Source organism: Phodopus roborovskii, unplaced genomic scaffold, assembly GCF_943737965.1.
Source record: "Phodopus roborovskii unplaced genomic scaffold, PHOROB, whole genome shotgun sequence".
Classification (NCBI taxonomy): domain Eukaryota; kingdom Metazoa; phylum Chordata; class Mammalia; order Rodentia; family Cricetidae; genus Phodopus; species Phodopus roborovskii.
Genome location: NW_026126410.1, coordinates 39,484,445 through 39,506,555, shown reverse-complemented (window position 1 = coordinate 39,506,555; position 22,111 = coordinate 39,484,445). Strand labels below are relative to the sequence as shown.

General features: G+C 45.4%; 1 protein-coding gene across 1 annotated transcript in view; it reads right to left on the bottom strand.

Moving 5' to 3' along the window:
* Nucleotides 1-200: 200 nt before the first annotated feature.
* Ctnnd2 (catenin delta 2) overlaps nucleotides 201-22,111 on the bottom strand; it is a 791,514-nt gene continuing 769,603 nt past the window's right edge. Inside the window, exons 20-23 of the mRNA XM_051182606.1 lie at nucleotides 15,945-16,071; nucleotides 11,888-12,019; nucleotides 6,545-6,618; nucleotides 201-1,391 (exon numbers count right to left, since the gene is read on the bottom strand). Coding sequence (XP_051038563.1) covers nucleotides 1,131-1,391; nucleotides 6,545-6,618; nucleotides 11,888-12,019; nucleotides 15,945-16,071 — 594 coding nt within the window. The 3' untranslated portion in view covers nucleotides 201-1,130. The remainder of the gene's footprint in view (nucleotides 1,392-6,544; nucleotides 6,619-11,887; nucleotides 12,020-15,944; nucleotides 16,072-22,111) is intronic.

Sequence of the window (22,111 nt, the reverse complement as noted above, 5' to 3'; positions counted from 1 at the left end):
GATGCACACTGATACTGGAAAACAAAGGCTTGTACAAGATGGACAGCGGATGAAACTGCTTCTATCCAAATAAAATTCCACACAGGTCATCGTTATACATACATTTACATACACACACCCACACACGCACAGACACACAAGCAAGAATGTGTATTTTGTAAGATTGGTCCATGGAAATAGACATTCTTAGCAAATATGGATGACAGATCAATTGTAATTTATTTTCTTTTAACACTGTATCATCATAAAGAAAACTGGTATAAATGAAAAAATCTATTTCAAATATCTACATCTAAAATTTTAGGCAGTGAAAAAGCACTTTGTTGACAAGGAGTGTGGAATGACGTGTTAGCTGTGAGAAACTGCTGGATGCCTTGTTTAGTTGCCACGAACAAATCACATATCAGAACGAACAATACTGCTAAATATTCCTCTTTTTTTTTTTTGCTGTTTTTTTTTTCTTTTCTGTTAAAACATACTGGGAGAAAGAAAAGAAAACTGGAAATCCATACATCTTTCAAAAGTTTGAAACTGAAGCAATATTTAGAACCATTGATGAGGAAACACGGCGGCGTTGGTGTAATATACACAATGCTCTCTTCTCCTTTAATCTGTAATGTACATCAAATACTTTACAACAATGCATTAACAAAAGGCAAGAGACATCTTGCTGTACAGAGATACCCCAATGCAACTTGAAGTCTAGATTCACACGGATGAAGAGAGTAAACCAAGCGTGAGAAGCCGTCCCCCATAGTGTATAAACTATTCTGTCTTGTGCTTAGCGATAACCTCCACGCTCACCACCCTGACCATCCCCTCTCTCCTTCCTTCAGCCACATGGACTATAAAGCACTTTGAAATTTCTATAGTTCAAACTAGAAAGGTGTCAAATATGATCACATCTAGGATTGTGTTTAGCTTTCTATCGATTCCCCAGTTAACTCTCGATTCATTTAACTTTCTAAAATAGCTCTGAATATTTCTTTCTGGTTATCACAGCCTTCCTATGGAACAGGCTTTAACAAACTAAATTTGCAGGGGGAAAAAACTAAAAGAAAAAAACAACAGAATGTCCTGTGGTATGCATGCACATGCACTGTTCCCCGAGTGCCTCATGTCCTGGCTCCTCACACCCAGGAGTCGGGCGAGGCCGGGTAGTGGCTCGTTTCATAGTTCAGTTCACTGTAAGGACGGGCAGCGGAGTAGAAATCCACATAGTTGCCTGTGGACTTGAGACCCAGGTGCATGGTGTACTCGCTGGCTGGAGGGCGGTGGTGGACCTGGTCCTCAAAGAAGGACTCGTCGTAATTTCGTGTGGAATTCTGAAATGGCTGGTAGGTCTCATAGTCTTTCCTGCTGGGTTCCTGGGGGACAGGCTGTGCTGAAACCTGGAAGAGAGAAAGTGTCATTCCGGGTCAGCCATTCCCTAATTCACCCTCTTTCCCATGTCACTACCACCCTTTGTAGAAAGGGCTGGAGCCTTCTCCAGGGTTTTTGTACACACTGCCAGTGGCTGTGTTCTTTCCACGTAATTTGACATTTTTTTTTCTTAATTACATATACTTGGGGTGCAGTTTGGCGATGTGATGCTGGTGTTCAATGTGCTGAGTAGCGTTTCAACCTCATGGTGTTGGAAAATCTTCAAACTCTCCTTTTTAGTTTTTTATAAAGCACAGAAAATTCATCATGAATGTGGTTTGAAGGCTTACTCTCCTTGTCTCATGGGGGCCAGAGTCCTCATCTAACATCCATCTCTCTCTTCCTCTTCCTCTCCACTTTTCCTGCCTCTGCTGACCACTAGTCTACTTACTTCTTCTGTGAAAGCAACTTGGCTTTTAGCAGCCCTGTGTGAAAACAAGTACATTTGATCTTTCTGATGTGGTAGCCAGGAAAAAGAGGGCCTGGAGAGGTCTGATAACTAGGGAGATGTATCAGTAGATAAGGTTCTTCCCATGAAATTGAAGACCAGGGTTTGGACCCCTAGAACCCACATAGAAGTTGGTAGGTGTGCTGGCTGCCTATAGCAGGGGATCCATGGGGCACGCTGACTAGGAAGGAGGTTTTATGCTCATTAAGCCTATTGCCCACTCCTAGATCCTGGAAATGTGAATGGTGATCTCTGTCTCTATGAATTTGCCCACTTGTGGAGCCTCATGTGAATGGAGTCACACAGTATTTATGCTTGTATATCTGGCTTTTCTCCCTCAGTAAGTTCCTATCACTTGAGCATGCTGTATTTTTCAGAATCTCTCTCTCTCTTTTTTTTTTTAAGAATGAGTATTACTCTGACTGCACATACCACATTTTGTTTATCCATTTGACTTTGGTAAACAATTGGATGCACCTCTGTGTATATGAGTTCCCCCTTTTGGTCTGTTTGGTGGTGCACCTTGGATCAGATTGAGCAGGTAACTCTATCTTTAACACTTTGAGGAACCCCCAACTGTTTGTCACAGCAGCTCTGCTATCTTACTGGGTGAGCTGTGGAGTAGAGAATTGTGGACTAAACTATAGAATAATGGATGTTCATCTCTCTTTTCTACATTTGTTGGCATCACACTTTGGTGCTGCAATATCGAAGAGGCTAGACATGTACGAGGCCTAATGGCCACATAGCTCCTGCTTACAACACATTTCTGCAATCATGTAAGGAAGTGTGGCTTCCTTGGGGTTGGTCCACTCCATCACAGCTGCACAAAGTGAGATGTCCACCCTGCCATCACCTGTTGCACTGACCATGCTCATAGGGGCATGGGGACAGGTGTGGGTGTGACCAGCAGGGACTAGGTCCTGGATCCCAGCTCGCTCTCTTGCTTCCTAGTCAGAGACAGAAAGCATCTGGAGGCATTCTTGGGACAGGAACCTGCGCTGGTCAACTGTTTCTGGTGTAAGTGATTTCTCCCCGAATAAACATCCATTAGCTTATCGTTTCCCAGATTCTTATTTACCATGTTACTCAGGACCTCACTCAAATACACAAAAACATGGTCCAAATATTCTACTCTCTGGAAGACAAAACAGATTACATTAAAGAACACTGCAGGAACAATGGTTCACACCTGTAATACCACATATAAGGGAGGCTGGGGGTTCAAGGCCAGCCTTGGCAACTCAGCAGTACTTTGTCTCTGATGCACAAGGTCTTGCTTAGTACTTCAGGGGGCATTCTGAAGCTGTTAATTAGAAGGTGGTGTCTGCAATGGATGTTCCAGCCCAACTCACTGCTCCTTGTGCTTGGCCTCTGTGGTTACTATCTGATGTAGGGTCTAGAAATATTTAAAGGTCACAGGAGCCTCGTTAGAGGTCAAGAACTGGTTCTTCTGCTTGACTTTAGTGAGAGTAAGATAAGGGCCATCCTGGAGCCAATAATACATTAGCCACCCCACCCCCCACATAATCTCTTTCTGTTTTGACTGACTCTAGGATTCATTTTTGGGTACCTGACCCCTCATTGTAAGCAGATGTTCCTAAGTTGTGGGATGAGGGAGACCCCCCCCCCAGCCAGTGTCCCAAGCCATGTGAAAAGCTCTATATCCTGTAACAGCCATGTCTGACATGAAATACAAAACACTCTGGAAAAGATATAGTTTGAATGCTATTCAGGAGATTCAATAATTCCCTATTAATTTTACTAAGGTTCAGGGTAGTAGCCTCCTTTAGAAATTGGGTTTAGTTAATAGGTAGTGATTTGTAATTAGCACAGTGTGTGTAAATGAATGCCTCTAATGGCCTGCATATAATTCTTCTCTCAAGTAAGAGAAACTCCATATATATATATATATATATATATATATATATATATATATATAATGGATTTATACTAGAAATCGATCAGTTCTGCACAGAAGTGGGAAACTTCATCATAGAGGCTGCCCAGGATGCCTCATACTTCCAGTTAAAGGTGGCAAATGAGTGATGCTTCAATCTATCTGTGAGAGTCTGGATGTTCATGGAGCATTGACCTCTGGTGGCCCCAGATTCTGGGCCTGAGAGAAATTTTGAAAGTAGTATGCAACATCCAAGAAGGCCAGGCTTAGCAGGCAGCATGCACAGGCAGGCACCCACTCTTCTCATACCAGAAAGAGTTGGATGCTCTGTGAGACTGTGCTGCAGTCTGAGCTTGAGGCACCTAAAGGCCCAGTCAGAAGGCTTGCAGAGGGTGCTTGCTGGAACTCACTCTCTGTATGTCAGTATGCATTTCCTCCAGCATTGAACAATCGTTGTTTTCTTATTCCTCAAAGTGTCATAGACGTGTATATACATGCATACCACATCAACCTATATCTGTCCTCCATCTGTCTATTTAGGTATCGTATCTGTCTGCCCGTCTGATTCCTACTTTGCTGGCCTCTTCTGCACCAATTACTTCCCCCTTCCACTTCACACTTCCACTGTGCAGCCGGGACATTTTCACAAGGGACTGAACAGATGGGGCTTCTTGGTCTTGTACTTCAGCTTCCCCAACCAGGAGCTAAACTGCTTCCCTTTAAGTAGTACCTAGCCTCCAGCATTTTGTTACAGCATTGGGGGGGTGGGGAGATTAAGACTGACTAGCAAACTGGGTTTATTTTAAACCCAAGCAAATGTAGCTGCTGTTGGTGGGGTCTTCAGAGTGTCAATGTAGTAGGTCACATGGTGCGGACTTCCATTTACGCCATTTCTTGCATCTCAGTGTTGTCACAGCAGCGGGAAGTTGTCCAAGATGTAAACTATTGGGCTAAATCCCATATCTATTGAATCAGAAAGTCTGGTTTGGGAGCCCACAGATTTACAGTTAGATAGCATTGGGTGGTGCTAGTGAGGGGTGGAGGGGTGAGGAAGGGGGGCAGGGTGGGCTCCTGCCCAGATTTTACAGCCACTGAGACAAGAGATGGGAAATGGGACACAGAGGCTGAAGAATCAGTTTGAATCCTTGCTTCTTCCCAGCTGGAGGACTGAAGGGAAACCCTGTAGTTCCTGGATAACCATTTCCTTATCTCTAGTGACAATTATACCTGTCTGATTATCTGAGATTGGGACTGTAGAAATCCCCAAGGTTGTGGTTTAAGTATGACTTTGGAACTGGTCATCAAAACATGAATCCCCTTTGTTGAGAGTTTATGAATCAAAACTTCCACCTCAAGACAGCTGTGTGCTGTTAGACATAGTTGCATTTCCGAGCGTGGAACTGATGAGTGGACGTTCACCAGGACTTTGGGGAGTGCTCAAATGATGAATATAACCTGTCTGTCACCAGGCATACACACCAAGGGCCCTCAACTTTATTTTACACTACTGCTTGTCCCTCCTAGGAGGCTTGAAGTATATAGCTTTCTGAAAATGCGCGTGAAGTTCTTGGGAGTCATGTGACTTGTGCCCCTGCCCCAGAGCCGGGCTCCTTTCCTGTGGCGTCACTGCAAGTGTGACTCAGGGCTGTCCCCTACCTTACTATGCTGCCCACACATCAGGCACTGGCATTTGTGCCTCCTTCTCAGTACTTCAGTCTTCTGCATTGTCCTAGAGACCCTCCTTTCTAGGCCTGTCCGCCCGCCCTTTCTCTGTGACCGTTTCCTTTAGGGACAGGTTCTCTTTCTACAGCCCTGTCTGGCTTAGAACTTACTATGTTGCCTGAGCTGGCTTTGAACTAGTGCCAACTACATTCTGAGTGCTGTGATTACATGTTTAAGGCACCATACCTGGCCCGGGTCAAGTGGTACTTTGCAAACCTTATTTCTAATTTTCATAAACAATCAGAATATTCTTAAAATATTCTTTTGAGAAGATTATGGGCTGTTCTATAAATGCAGGGAACAATCTTTGGAGCTACTGTAGTCAGACCATGCCTGGGCCATACCAGGGTGTGTTTTCATTACCAAATACAGCAGGATTGTATGGACAGGAAGGCTGCTGTGGGATGTGCTGATTTTGCGGTGAGCTTCTCTCTGCCTGTGTAACTAAAGGCCAATCCTCTACTCTTGGCTGCAAAATCAGGAGTTTCCTTTCATCCCTACAAATCTCTTTCAGAGCATGAAATTATTCTCTGCTCCATGAAGCTACAGAAGGCCATGATATTTGCTACAGGAAAAAGGGTTGATTTCCATAATTAGAGTTGCTATCTCTAAACACTTTGTCCCCATCTTTACAGGTAGGTAGGTTCCTTGGCAAGAAAATAGTTGAGGGCACCTGGTGACTTCCTGTCCACTGCACATGACCCAATATATTTATCCACTGGCTTTGGCTTTTTTCTTTTTCTTTCTTTTTTTTTTTTTTTTCTTTTAGCAGAGCCCAGAATTGAAGGGCACAAACCATGACAGTACCATAGTGTGACACCTACTTTCTACCACCAGGTAGGAAGTGACAGTGAAATGAGGCATTGTTGAGAAGCTTGAGGCTGTTTAAAGCCTGCTAGCGCACCATGCACAGGCATGCTATGCTGGATATGAGGACAGAACACAGGGCAGGTTTTATTTTGATGACTGTGAGGCAGAAGTCAATTTGCTCCTTGAGAAAGCAATTTAGAATTCTAGGCCACAAGAGTACAAATGCATTGCTTGCACCTCACCTGGTTGTGTTTGATGTCTTCAGCGGGCGCACCATATGAATTCCTATACAAAGTTGAGACTCCAGTGTTTTGAGCTAAAAGCAAAAGGGACACAAAACTATTATCAATAAAAGCCAGGTCCCAAGTATGAAATGATGGCTACTGAGGCAAGTTCTTGGCCTCATACAGCTTGGTGTGTCATGGACCATTTCAAGTGGGAAGGGCCTCTTTGTCCCCAAATCTGCTTTTACAAATTCAGAAAGAAGAGAAAAGATGTCATGAACTCCCATAGCCTCTCAACTTATTCTAATAATGTTCACATCATGAACTGGGTCAGGCTAACAGATGGTCATCATGCAAGTTTTATTGCCCTCTTTCCTGGTAAAAACCAAAGGATCATGAAAGCTTGTCACCCATGCTGGAGATGCAGGAGCTTGATCAGCAGCTTAGCTTTTATCTGGAGGATGACAAGAATACAGTTTCTAATTTGAATGCACACAAACACTTGGTCATCTCTCAAACAGTTCACTCTCCAAGGCCTCAAGGCCATGCAGACAGCACCATCTTAACACCCCTTGCACATCTGGTGGGGGGGGGGTAAGGGGAGCTTCAGAATCCTGTTAGGAACACAGGTAAGTCCACACTGTCTTCACACCTGCCTCTAGGTGAGGGGAGGGGAAGGTATCCTGCTTCTAGGGGAGGGGCCCATTTCCTCAGATGGTACCTTGGAGGTTTATGCCGCAGGCCCAGATGAAGGGCACCATTTTCCTCATATCTACTGAGGGATCATGACTTAAGGAAGAGCTGGAAAATGCTACTTGTACAGAATCAATAGAATACATGCACACACACACACACACACACACACACACACACACACACACACCTTTTAAAATATCCTTGGTTTCCAAGATCTGAGGATAGTGAAGATAGCATTTGGGAAGTGAGGATTACCTCCTGTGTGTGTTGCATGCGCATGGAAGTGTGTGTGTGTGTGTGTGTGTGTGTCCTTGCTCACGCATGGTAAAGGAGAAAGATTGAACATCAGTTGTTGTCTACTCTTGCTCTCCATCTTATGGCCTGGCCACTATGTGGAAGCTCACAATTTTGGCTAGACTGGCTGGCTACAAAGCACTCCATACCTGCCTGCTTCTGCCCCTCTGAGGCTGGGGTGACAGGCACAGGCAGCCATGCCCAGCTCCTTACACCAGTGTGTGACATTCACACTCAGGTACTCATGCTTGCAAAGCACACTGAGCATTTTCTCCACCTTCTCTTCTCAGTTTTATACCACTCTGGTATCCTCTGTGAACACACGCACATTACACCTGGCTCTGTCTTCCTTACTCTCTCCCAGATCACTGAATCTTCCTAGGCAGCTCAACTTCCTGCCTGTCCTGCCTTCATCTTCACCAATTACATCAGTCTCTCTGCTTGGTCATACTCAACTGCTCAAGTTCCATGTGATCTGCCCACAACCCCACTTTCCACCATGCTTCTTAACCATTCTCTCTTGTTATGGACCCTTAGTCACTCTGTCTTAGTCACTCTGGCATCTGGCTGGTGTTCCATTACTAGCTGAGATGTCTCCCTGTTGCCCATGGCTTGTGAAGCTACCCTCTCTACCTGGCCTCCTCTGTCTCAGTATCTGTTTGGTCACATCATCATGCACAGCATTGTGTGGCATGACCTTATGGGAGAGCTTATTCTGTTGCTGACCTTGTTTATTGCCAGACCATGTTTGGTGGAAAACATGCCCCATAAAAATAGATAAGCATGTCTGATGCTTTCTGCTTGTGTGCCTCTGGGATGGAGCCTGGTCTCAGTGGATCTTCACAGAGCTCAAGACACATAATTACTGAATGAGAGAATGAAGGCATGAATGTTAGAAATCATCTTCCTGTCTTATGTACATGTGCTGATAAAAATGTCACTTCAAGGTCAAGGTGAAAGACAGGCTTTCCATTATTTGGGATAATGTATTTTCAGGGGCTGGAAGCCTTAGCTTCTTTTTCACGCTGTGTTGTTGGTTTCTCGGTAGATGTTTCTGTTGGACGTTCTGCCCTCAGCTCTTAGGCTCACTTGCTTATGTAGAGAAGACTGGTTGAGAGTGAACTACGTTCGCAGGCGTAGGAAGTAGAAGGCCTCAAGGATTCTCTTCATAGAGAAGTGCCTTTCTTTGTTGTGTCATTCCCTAAACACTCAATCTCTAACCGAGAGGATTAGAATGGCTTTAAAAGGCGTTTGAGAGGCATTGACAGGAACTGCAGGCATCACACAGGATGAAAAGGGAAGTTCAGATGGAAAGGTGAAGCCCCCAGGCAAACCTAAAGTTAGGCTGTACAGCCAGGGATCAGGTGGTGCAAAGTGGTTCCTAGGCAACCACAGCTGGAGAATTAGCTGCCAGTGTCTGGCATGCTTGAGCGCACAGCTGACAGTGGGATTCTCTGGGCCTCTCCGCAGCAGAAACACAAGGGAAGAGGGCATTCTCGGAGACACAGAGAAGCTGGAAAGGGACGCAGCAGAAAGCATGGGATGGCTGGGATGAAAACCCACATGGACCTGGGTTTCTAAGTCCAAGCGAGGGGACAACAGCACGGTGAGGGCCCGTGCCTACCGCCAGCGTTCCAACATGGCCTTTGAGGGCAGGTGGCCCATCCTTTCCCATAGCAGACAGCATCTCCCCACTGGGCAATGGCAGGACATCACTATTTCCTCAGGGCCAAGAAAGGTGGAAACGTTGGAGGTTTTTTCCACCAATCCCTACCACACCTTGGGTTTAATCTCAAATGAGGGGAAAAAAAAATACTGGTTTTGATATGGAGATCCTAAGAAATCTGACTTTATAAGTGGATTCTTGAATGATGGGCATTTCACAAACTTTCCAGAGTGGAAATTGGTGGGGAAAAAAAAAAAAACAAACCTTTCTGTCCCAGTGTGACATGTTGGGTGCTATCGTGGCTCGGCTGGGGAGTTAATCACACCACTGACAGGAGGTGATCACTACCTTCAGTCTCATCACCAAGACCTCCGCCTTCATCCCCGCCAGCACTGGTACTCCACCACTGGTGTCCTTCCAGCACATCGATATCCGCTCATCACACTCAACACTCTACCTCCAGCATCGCTGATGCGCACTCACCTCTGCCCCTAACGCACCATCAGGGAGTTGGACCTTTGCCTTCACCACCCTTGCAAACTCCTTTGTGTCACTGACGCAGCCCAGTATTATCATGGTCACAAAGTCACCAGCACAATCATCTCCCCATCTCACTGCTCCCACTGCCTCTCTATCCCTCCACCCCTCTCACTGCTCCCACGGCCTCTCTATCCCTCCACCCCTCTCACTGCTCCCACTGCCTCTCCATCCCTCCACCCCTCTCACTGCTCCCACTGCCTCTCTATCCCTCCACCCCTCTCATTGCTCCCACTGCCTCTCCATCCCTCCACCCCTCTCACTGCTCCCACTGCCTCTCTATCCCTCCACCCCTCACTGCTCCCACGGCCTCTCTATCCCTCCACCCCTCTCACTGCTCCCCACTGCCTCTCTATCCCTCCACCCCTCTCACTGCTCCCACTGCCTCTCCATCCCTCCACTTCCTGTATTGTTCCCACCATCCTCACAGGTGCTGCTGATAACAACCAGCTTCTATACAAACACCCGTTGACTTGAGAAGAACGTTCTTATACAAACAAATTCAGTAAAGGGCTCAGTTTTCTTCTAAGTTGGCTACATGACTGATGGCATTGTTTTGAATTGAGTTTTCAAGTAAATCAGAGCTAAGCTGTTTGAGCCTCTAAGTAGGTTTAAAGAATTCCATACATCTCAATAGCAGAGTTGTCAAGATCTTGGCCATTTCCTAGGCAGGAGGACTATCGGGCACATGAGACAGCATGTGTTTTATTTTACTGAATGTGTGTGTGTGTGGGGAGGGGGGCAAACTCAAGCATCACTAGGATTATTTCAGCATAAACGTATGGCTGTTAAAGTCCTTTGGGATGATTCTATAGGGCCAGAGAGCTGAGCTGAAGAGCAACACTAAACTCAAATGATGGCAAAACAACCAATCTTAAAATTATTCTTGTAACTATAATCCCAATCTGTCATCCCAGATTCTGGTGCTGTGGCTACCTGGGACAATAATAATTATAAACTGGACTAGTCAGATGAATTCAAGCTAATCAGTATGAATTTATTCTCCCCTGGGCACCTCTATGCTGGAGACTCAGATTCTCAACTTTCTTGGTCCTTATTCAATGATGGCTAGAACGACATTCATAGGGCAGGGCAAAACAGTGAGAGAGAAGGATAGGCTATGGTGGTGAAATGAGTTCATCTCTCCCCCATCCAAGAGCATTTCAGGATCAAGGGTACCATGTGGGGTCTGCACATTGAGTAAGATGTGGTCCCTGGGGTGCAGGTAAGACATATCTTTTGTGCATGTTTCTTTATGCAGCTGTGCAGGGTAAAAAAAAAAGGGACACACTGCTGCTGGGGTAAATACATTTGTTATTGGAAAAATTTATCTTATCTGTCTTGGGTTTGGGAGACATTTAATAAATCATCCAATTTGTCTGGCCTGCTTCCCTGCAGGTCTGTGCATAAATAACATCAGAGACCCAGGCCCCATGCTTTTGGAGCTTGTGCTGATGAGAGCATCTGTATCTCGTTAGGTTTACACACTTTGCACCCCAGTTTTATCAATGCTATGACCACCTGATCTCCTTTTAAAGGCCATTACTCGTCATCTATTTACAGGAGGGACCCATCTTCATCTCCATGTGACAAGGAGTTGTGTTGATCCCTTGTTAAAATCATGTGGTTCTAAGAGTCTAATTTGAAGATCTAAGTCCTCTAAAGGAGGCCCCCACCTCCTACTTCCCGTGTGCCATCCCTATATCTCTGTTCTTAGAGAAACTATAGGGAAAGGAGCGTATGCAGACCCTGAAGACAGTTGTAAGTCCCCAAGGAAAACTGTACAAAGGACATGAGGGGTTAAGGCCACACCTACTAATAGGGCCACACCTACTTATATGTCAGAGTGAGCAAGGCATTCTGGGAAGGGAACTCGCAGGCACCAAGTGTATCAGCTTTGGCTTCCTCAGGTCCCAGCTGATGGAATGGAAAGAGGATGGTTCTGACTAGGACGGAGGTGAAGACAAAAGCTCATCCATTCTCTGGCGGCTTCATGGGCATTGCTATGTAAGAGATCAGCATCATGGTAAGAGAAGAAAACGTCTCAGTAAGAGTCCTGGGTACCCTTGTCTTTTTCCTCTGCTCCAGGTACTATCAAGGTCTCCCATGCTCTGACAGTCCTCCTGGCCCTCAGCATTGGTCCAGATCAAGTACACGACTATGCTTACCTGTCATGGCGTCTTTTCTGGAAGTGTGTTCTCCTTTAGTTCCATGGTAAGTGGCATTGTTGCCAGTGGACTCGTAGTCCGTTTTCCTTTCTTTGAGGCTGATCATTTCCCGAGGTGAAGCTGGGGCACTTGCTAAATAAAGAAATGAGAAAGGTTTGTTTCTGTGTCTCACTCTGTGGCATGGCTTTTCCCATAATCACTTCACCTCACAGACACACATGGTCCAACCTATGTCACTATGGTGTATGGGTCATTTATTTTTTAGTTTTACTTCTTCTGACTTTTGCTTTTACCATCTTCCCTCAGCACATGGTGACTGCTGCTTTATCATAAAAGGGACAGTTTGACTTGGAGGCAGGCAATTGGGGATTATACCCTGGGTCATCCTCCTTGGGTAGAAACGGTGGAGATGTGACCCTCCCTAGGTGTACATAAACACTTTACGAAGGGAACCAGTCTTCAGAGCTCCTTTTCCTTCTCTTCCCACTAGCCCTCACTTTATTTTTTAATTAGATACACTTGAAAGGAGCTGTCACAGTTCGAGCATCCCTAAGTACTCTGAAATCTGAAACTTCCTGAGCACTGGCACAAAGACCAAAGTGGAAAATTCCACACATCCCACCTAACAGGCTGCAGTCAAAGCACCCCAAATACTTAGACCCCATTATTCAAGTGACTCCAGGCTGTGTGAAAGTTCTACAGGGAACACGAATGCATTTTGTGTTCAGACTTGTGTTCTCTGCTCTGTGTCCCCATGATACATATGAAATTATTCCAAATTAAAGTAAAAATACTTAAAGATGAGAAACTGCAAACACTTCTGGTCTTAGCCAGAAGTTTATCAGACCCATGTTGACACCAAAGAGTCCCCGATGAAAAGAAACACAATGTGATTTCAACCCAGGGTTGCCCAGAGGCTGCCTTATGTTGCAGAAGCAACATTTCCCATGAAGGGAATTTGTGGGGCTGAAAGCACATCACCCACATGGGGAGCCTGTGGGGCTAAAATGTGTCACCCTCCAGGCTGTGCTTCGGCTAGCCTGGGATAGGTGGCAAGAACGTTTTGTTCCTGACAGGGCATTTTGGCTTCGGCTCTTGGGATTATCACGTCAATAATGTCTCATGCACCCCTTACATTTCTGTTGCTGCTGATTGCTGAGCACAAGGAATGCACCACACCATGGCCATGTCCCTATTTGTAATGACAGGAATGACTTCCTGGGGAATTCCATATTTTTAAAGTAAACTGGCACCAGAAACATGGGAGCCACAGTTAATGGGATGGCTTGGTAGCAACTCAACACCGAACCAGCACAGAGCTGTGGGAAGGTGCAGAAAATTATGTTGGTGCTACAGGGGTGTGGGCCAGGCTGGTTCCCACCATGGTGGGGACATCATGTGCAGTTTGGAGACCTCAGCTACGGTGTGCTTTTATCTTCCACTTTCCTCTGACTTCCTAAACCGCAGGGCATTGCTCCATAATCTTGATTTACCCAGAGATCAGTCCAAGGATCCGGTGATTCTCTACCAAATCCTCAACCTTTTCGGTTTGAATTTTCCCTGGAAAGGCCTAGAATCCACTCTTAACAAGCAGAGCTGGTTCTAAGTCTGCAGTTCTGTTCTTTAGAAACTGACTGTTAACAGAAAGCCATCTTTGCTAGTGTCTAAGCCACTTTTCCAGCCATGCCTCAGTTTACCTTTCTGTGCAGGGTTCCTCAGCCCCACCACACAGGGCTTGCTTCTCCCATGAATGTGCCTCTTTCCACCCTGTGAGTCATTGGATTCTGTCAAACTTAATCAACTCTGTGTGCAAATCCCTGTGCCAGACACTGCAGGATGCAGGGATGTGAATGTGCCATGTTTGCTAAACTCAGGGCATCCTGGGAGAGTAGGGAAATAGATGTACAGATTCATTAGATTCTTAGCTGGAAGTATTTGGGAGAAGTCACATCCAAATGTAGGGATGCTGTCTGGCTGTCCCAAAAGAGCGTCACTACACATCCCAACCTGATCAAAATGAAACAAAGGCTCACTGCTCAGCTCTTGAGGTACTTGGAGGTTTCTAACCTCAACTAATCAGAAAGAAACCCCCAAATTCCTAAAATATAGATGCTTGTGCTCCGTACAACACCAGTTGGGTCAAAGCACCCAGTGGAAATCCAGGGACATCACACATGACAACCTGCAGTGATCTGACTCAAGAGTGTACTTCCCTGCTACGCAGGGACTCTGGCTCTTCAAGGAGGGATCCGAAGCGATGAAGGCAGGGAACAGGACAGGACTGGGCTGCTGTGCATTTCAGGCTGGATGAGAGACAGGGGGTGGGGCACAGTGAAAGGGCTTTACATTTATGGATCTTCAGGATCCTGAGCGTAAAGGAGAATTACTGAGAGAACGACTCAGGCCCTAATGAGCCCCAGCTTGGTTGTATTCAGTCCATTTCTTCTCGTTCTTGTCTCATCAGCTGTGGGGGGGGGGTCTCACTTCTACACCCCCCTGACTTCTCTCTCTACTGTTCAACCTTTCTCTTCTGGGAAAATCCTTCTTTTGTCCTTTTCCTCTGGTCCTGGCTATCTTTGCACAGAACCTGGCCATTTAGGAGTCAGTGCTATCAATCAAGAAGACACAGTATTTTGGAGCCTTTTGACTAAAGCGTCTAAAATGAGAGCCTAATATTGCACAGATGGTGACGCTTATTAAGCTACATGGAGTGTGTAATTATCTCCTGAGACCTTGCACACGGTGATGCTCCCAGTCTTCAGTAAATCAGGGTTAAGCTCTAGGAAATACCAAATCATGCGAACAAATGTTTATTAGGTGTCTTGATGTGCCTGGCCTGGGAAATACCAAGGCAAAGCACTTGTGGAATGAATCCTCAGGCTGCCCTTTGCCTGCCTACTCCAGGCATGGCTTTTCCACACCTTGGCCCCTTCCCATCTACTCTATCACTTCGTCTTCCTGACTCTGGTTGGTTGAGTGTAGCTCTTAGGTAGAGCCCTTAGCAAGCCACACTCCTTGTATGTCCTAGGCACCCTTTAAGTTTTCAGAATTGTAGAGTTAGAAGTATGTGCCTGCCTCTGTGCTTCCCAGTTACGGTGGTTCCTCACTCTCATCTATGGTGGGATCAAATGTATTAAGTGACAACCATACCTTGAACACACAAACTTTCATAGAGCTTGGAATGGGTAATTGATTTCATTCAAAATTTCTCTCTTTGCCTCTGCTTCTCCTTAACCCCATGACAGTAAGTCTGTTGTAAAGTTTGAGCCAGTCATCCTTAGGAACACAAAAGTTACTTGGATGGGTAGACTTTCTACCCAACCCTCCAAAACGCTATTTCGGAGAACAGGACTTCTTTGGTGGGGGTTTGGGGCAGGGAGAGGAGAAAAAGCTATCACAAATAAGAGCCTAGATATCAGGGTATGCGTGGAAACATCTGATTATTTAGTCTTCAGTCATTCCTCAACCCAAAAAATAAATATCCAGACAGGGAAAGATAAGCTTAAAACCCTATACTTCGAGGAAGGGAACAAAAGGGTGCTTATGGTACTAAATGCCAGGCATATTTGCTTTTCACATTTCCATCTAATTTCAGGGCTTACAGAAAAAAGACTGGAAAATCATATGAAGAAGTATTTTAGAAATGAACTGAGATGAAAATTTAAGTGCTAGGGAATCTGGCAAAAGGAGGGAAAGATTACAAGTAGAAGTTGAGTGTGATATGAATGTATTGATGGTTAATAGTTTATAATAAATGAGTTGTGTATGGGATAGTTAGAAGCACTTATGTAACTGTGATGTGTGAACTCTTTCCTGCTTCCTCTTTTAGAGTCCTTCTTCATTGAGAGCATGAGGACATCCCACAGTTAGGAAGCAAGCTCAGCTGACACTGGTTCTCAGTCTGTGTGTAGCCAATGGAGTTGTCACCATAACAAAATACACCCACATACTATCTAGTGTGCAAGCCAAATAGTTGTTCTCAGTGTGGTATTTGGATAAGGGGCTGGACATGAGTCCCTTGGCTCAGGAGGAAACCAAGGCCTGGGCTGGCGCTTACCTGAGCGGTTGTTGGGAGATACACGCACAGGAGAGATGGAAGGTGTGCGGGAGGAGGAATAGGGCCTTTGTCGATCCCTCTCAATGGTTGAAGATGAGGCTACAAAGTGATACTGTGACCATCCATCCTGCAAAAGACAGCACACTCTTATTAAGCAGGGAAGGCAGGGTGATGCTTCACCTCCTGACTCTGCAGAGTTCCAGGCTTTTAAATTTGCAGAACATTTCTGAAGGTGTCAGAAGAGATTACAGAGCCCTGCACATCACCAAGGCTTAACCCAGAGCAGTGGGAATTGAGGACACACCTCTTCCTCCAGCCTGGCCCTGGAAGGTGGGGGGTTTGTGTCTGCTTCCCCTCCCCAATATTGAATAATGGTTTCTGTGCCAACTTGTTTTGGTCACGTACGTTTTTAAAAGGCAAATACACTGCTCAAAACGTCAGATAGCTCCAATTGTCTATTTTTGCCTGCTTGGTCTCTATTCACTAGTGAACCTTTCTCAAGTGTTACTTTCTTATACTCAGGACAGATCTGTGAACAATGTCCTGTGGCAGCATCGTACCATATCATTTATTTCCTTTACACATAATTTCCAACCTCTTTCTGTGTCACAGAAGCCCAACCCTCCTGCCTCAGGACCTTAATTAAGGCTCTGGTAAGACATTGGATGGATGATGCATTCCCTGGTGATCCTGGGAATTCCACTTCTGATCAGAGTATCCTCAAAATGTTTCCCACCATATTTCCCTAGCCTTCCACTATCTGGTCTGTATGTGAAATGCATATGTAACATTTTATTATAAGAGCTACACAAATGCATTGTGGGTCATTTATGAATTCATAGAGAACAAAAAAAAAAAAAAAGAAAAAAGAAAATCAAAACAGCTGATGATTTAAGTCCCTTCAACTACAGAGTTGCTCTCAATTCCCTCTTCATGGAGACAACTCCTCCTAACTCATTTAGTTTGTTTTTTAAAAAGATAATATTTAGACTTCAAAAGAATTTGATGTCCTATGAGGGATCAGTGCAAATATTAATAGATGGAAGTTAAGAATAAAATTCATACTCGTTTCAGTCTTTGTTTATCTGATTTTGATAGTTCATGTTCTTATTCATGTGATAAAGCCAGGACTAGAAGTAGGGTCTTTTGAAAGAGATTACCTAACAGACCCTGGGTAAGTGGCTGTGTGGCAAGATTCTATTCATGCTTCCAAGGGCTGGATTCTATTTCACAGAGAAGGAAAGAAGTGAGGTTACTCTAAGTTAAAAAAAAAAAAAAAAAAAAAAAAGGAGGAGGCAAGTTAAAGATACTGCTATTAAAAGTGAAGTTCTTTTACCTGGAAGAGAAAACAGCAGTTAGAGGAAACTTCTAGTGGCTGCCTTGTGAAAATTGTGTCAAGGAAGTGGAGAATTCACACTATTGGGGTTACATGGAGCCAGCCACTAAATGTGACTTCCAAGTCAAGGGAAAACAGATGTGAAGGCACTGGGTGGAAGCAGAATGGTTGCCATGACTGAGGAGTGATCAAGGAAGACAAAGCCTTCTGAGTGTTGGGAACTGAGGACAGCTTATACACTAAGAAGCAGAAGCAGCGGCTCTGGAGGGAGGGAGCGAGCACATGAGCAAGGGACTCAGACGGAGATCTTGGGGAGAAGTAGAATGTTTGAATCTCCGTTGGAAGATCTGATACCTTGGCCTTTGGGTGTTAGACAGAGAAACTGTGCTTCATGCTGTGTTTTCTGCTGTGAGCCATTGGCACGGATGTGCTGCTCCTGAAAAGAATTAAGGCTGAGCAGTAGTTTTGGAAGGAAAGTCAAGACTGCTTTGGGAGGATATTGCATTAGAGATGCCTGAAAGGTATGGATGCAAGATAAAGAGTCAAGCAGAATCTGCAAATGTGTCCCGCAGGAGCAAGATCAGAGGTAACATTCTGGAGTTCAGAACACATATTATCTAAGGCAAGAAAACAGACATAACCTGGAGGGTGAATGCAAATTAAGAAAAGCATAAAGCAGAGGCTAAGTGAGTCCAGGGATGCACCAGTAGTCAGAGTCAGAACAGCTCCTCAGAGCAGCTTCAAAGGAGGCCCAGAGGAACTGAACGCAACATCTGGGTGGAGATGGTGACAGGTGCTGCATCAGGCAAGGAAAGAGGAGTAAATGTATGAGGAGACCAAGCAAATGGCCTTCACACTGTTCTCAGAGAGGCAAAAATCACTGTGGGGGGGACTGAGGTACGTGGAGAAATTTGGTAAAATCTAACTCAAGTGGTCTCAGAGGATCATAGGAATTGATACGGAAGACTGAGTCTGCACAGCTCCTGGCAAGTTCTAGAATCGAGGGAAGCAGTGAAATGGGGCTTGGAAAGAGTGAGGGATGGAGAGATGCTTTAAGAGATGGTCTGGAAGTCACTCAGGCCAATGAGAATGACAACATCCAAGACAAGGAGCTGGAGACAGGGTAGGGAAGTGGGGGAGGGGGACCATTAGAGGATGGCATAGGACTGGGAGGATGGAGGATGCAGTGCACCCAGAGGTTGCTGGTCAGGAGGAAAAGCTGAGGAGAGACAGGCTGTCCAGAGAAGAGATAGGGAAGTGGGGAGATTCTGGGACATGAGGGTGACAATCTCCTTTCTTGGTTTTGCATGTTTTCTCAATGAAAACAAGAAATGAGGTCAGCAACAGAAAGTAAGGAATATAGTTTAGGCATTAGGAGAAGAGTGTGTGTGGTGGGGGCTCAGTTCAGAGCTAAGTAGGAATCAAGAGGTCTTGGGTGGGGCTGGAGAGAAGGTTCAGTGAGTGCCACACAAAGCAAGCATGAGGACTAGAGTTCAGATCCCCAGAACCAATGGAAATACTGAGTAGATGTGTTGGTTCAGTGTGATTCCGGTGCTCCAGAAATGAAGTTAAATCCCAAGAGCATTCTGGCAGCTTGACTAGCTGAGCTGGTGGACTCTAGGCAGGCATAACACACACACACACACACACACACACACACACACACACACACACACACACACACTCACATGCATACACACACATGCACACACACACACCATACAAACAACAACCCTGGATGAGAGGAGACCTTCTCCTTTTTCTCTCTTTCAGTGAAGCAGGAATCTTATAAATAGCCAAGCTGTAGAACTTTGATATAGCTGCATCTGATAAAGCCTGGATGGGGCATTAAGATTTCTATTCTGAAGCCACATGCGTACAAATGTCATAGCATGGTGTATGTAACTCTGGATGCTAGAGCCAGTGCGCAGCTGGACCAGGAGTAGATGAGATGGATCACAGCTGTGTACAAGCACGAACTCTGGCTTGTTAGCTACTGTGAAGCCTTGCTGTTCTCCACACCCTTTGAATTTTTTATTGTTTTACTCTTAGTGTTCTAAATAAGCTCAGAAAATGAAGATATGTATTTTTGATGGTAGTATTATTGTCTAATAAACATGGTCCCGCTAGCCATGTGCACACCTGTAATGTAGTTAGCAATAAACTATTATTTACTAGCATCTTGCTGTAGCTTATAAAGACTTAAAACTAGTTTATACAGATACATAATAACTCTGGGAGATCTTTTTGCTTATCATTTGTATCTTTGCTCACTATTTTGTCTCATTCAAATTTAAGTCATTCTTGGCCATATTTTGTTGTTAGTGGTGGTGTTGATGTGTGTGTATGTGATGTGTGTGTGTGTGTGTGTGTGTGTGAGTGTGTTCTATTACATTAAATGCTTACCCAAAGATTCCTTTGTGCCATCTCTTTGGCTTGTTGGGGTGAGATAAGGAAGCTCACAGAAGAGAACTGGAGAATGAGGCATGGACACAGTAGCTAGGGAGCTGTTAATTCTCAATGCTGATGGTAAGGAACTTCTTAAATGTCTGTGACTCTGCAAACCAGAGCAGTGACCCAGAAACAGTCCCTTTAGCTAGAGACCCAGCTAAGCCATCAAAAATGTGATAGATCTGGCACTTGGTTTTTATTTTTAACACTTAAATTTAAAACTGGAGGCTGCTCAATTGTCCTGAGTAGATAGAAACTGAAATTCAGAGAAGTCCAGAGCTTTAACTCACCACTAGCAATCACCTGACCCATTTACATACCTTCCTGTTGTCTTCCCACCAGTTCAGGCTTCTATGTCAAAATTTCTTAGGTGTTTCTCTAAGAAGTTTATTATCCCTCAACATCATGGCTTTCTGCTGCAGAATTTTCAGGGGTTCTCAGCCAGGGGAAGCAGGTCAACATTATGAATCATCTCAAGAACACTAGTGCTTCATGAGTGTAGCTATCGTCTGGAGGGTAAGGGCTATGATGTGTGTGCATGTGAACTTGATAACCATGTGCGTGCGCACACACACACACACACATCACATCACACACATAACACACAAGCACACCACACAAACACCACACACCACATACACTGCACACACACCACACACATCCATACACCCACCCACAAATCCACACACCCCACATCACACACATGTACACACCCACACAGAGCACACACAAATACCACATACTACACACACACTACACCACACACACCACACACATACACATCCACACACACCACACAAACATCCTCCACACCACACACATAGACCACACACACACACTACACAATGCACCACACACACACACACACACACACACATTCTCTCTCTCGCTCTCTCTCTGTCTTTCTTTCTCTCTCCAAGCACACCATACCCACCCACACCCACACCATGTGTGGTGTGAACCCATAAGTGCATGTGTGGAGAGCAGAGGGCAATCTCTAGAATCTTCCTCCCTCACTCTCCACTTTAATTTTGAGTCAGGGTCTCTAACCGATCCTAGAATTCACCACTTGGGTAGACTCCCCCAGGATCCTCTAGTCTAGCAGTGAGACACAGGTGTACACTATACACCAGACTTTCTTTGTAGGTGTTGATTATCTGAATTCACTTCCTCACACTTGCATGACGACAGACCCTTCACCGGCTGAGCCATTTCCCAGACTCCATTTTATAATTGTGAACATGCACTGAACATTTCCCAACAGAATGCTTTTAGAGGAGGGACCTCCCTGACAGGGTGGGATGAGGGGCTGAGTAGCTTATAAACTGCTTAGGCCAGCACAGCCTCATAACTTCTTATTCGGGAAATCACAAGGCACTAAACCCATACCAGTATGGAATTTGCTAGGTGTGTTCATGAGGCTGAGCCGGAGTGCTGGTCAAGGGCCAAACTGTTCTTAGGATCACCATCTACCCTACTGGGGAGGGCTCACGTGATGGAGAGGTGGGACAGAAAGAAGGCTCTGAGGACTCAGCTCCTCTCGACCGGGTTAGTAGAATCTGTTTTACTTTCTCCTCCATAGCTCCATAGCTCAAGGGCGACACAACTCACCAGCATGGGGGCCTAACATGTAGCAACACCTGTGCCTCAGCCCTTGAGGTTCTGTTTACATTGTTCCCAGTAAGGCTGGGGCATAACTGCCTGCAAAACCTCCCTTGTCCCTCTGGTTGATGCTAATGACCCACCCTAGTTGCAAGCCTATAGTTTCTCTGCACAGGGACAGGCTAGGTGGAACACACATGTAAACAAACACAAAGTTCATCAGTCTCCTAGTGTATTTAGGACTGCCACGGAAGCATTCTCAATGTGGACTTCTATGGGGGCAAGAATAGGTCACTATCTCAGAGTTGAGAGATACCCAAACTCATACTCAGCTGGGTCATACCAGAGTCCTGAGCCTCCCTGACTCTGCAATTTACATTTACATGTACACACCTTCCAGCTGTGGCCACACCTGTGTGTGGAGCCTCCCTGACTCTGTGATTCACTCTCACATGTGCACACCTTCTAGCTGTTAGCTCAGAGACCTAGCACAGAGCCTTCCTTTTTACAATCTGTTCAGTATATCAATGCGGCTCTGCCTTGTGCCAGGTAAACAGGAGGCAGGAAATGCAGGTGCATCGAATTACAACAGCAAAAAGTGTGCTGCCCACCTCCAAGGCTCGGGAGCATCTAGGACACATGCTACAGTTTCCGTTTCCCACTAACACTGCATGTCCACTTCACAGCACAGACTATAGCAATCAGGTCTGCCTGTCTCCCAGCTGTGAGGCAGAGAGCCTTGTTTTTTGAAACTCTGCTGCTGGGCTTAATGCCGGAA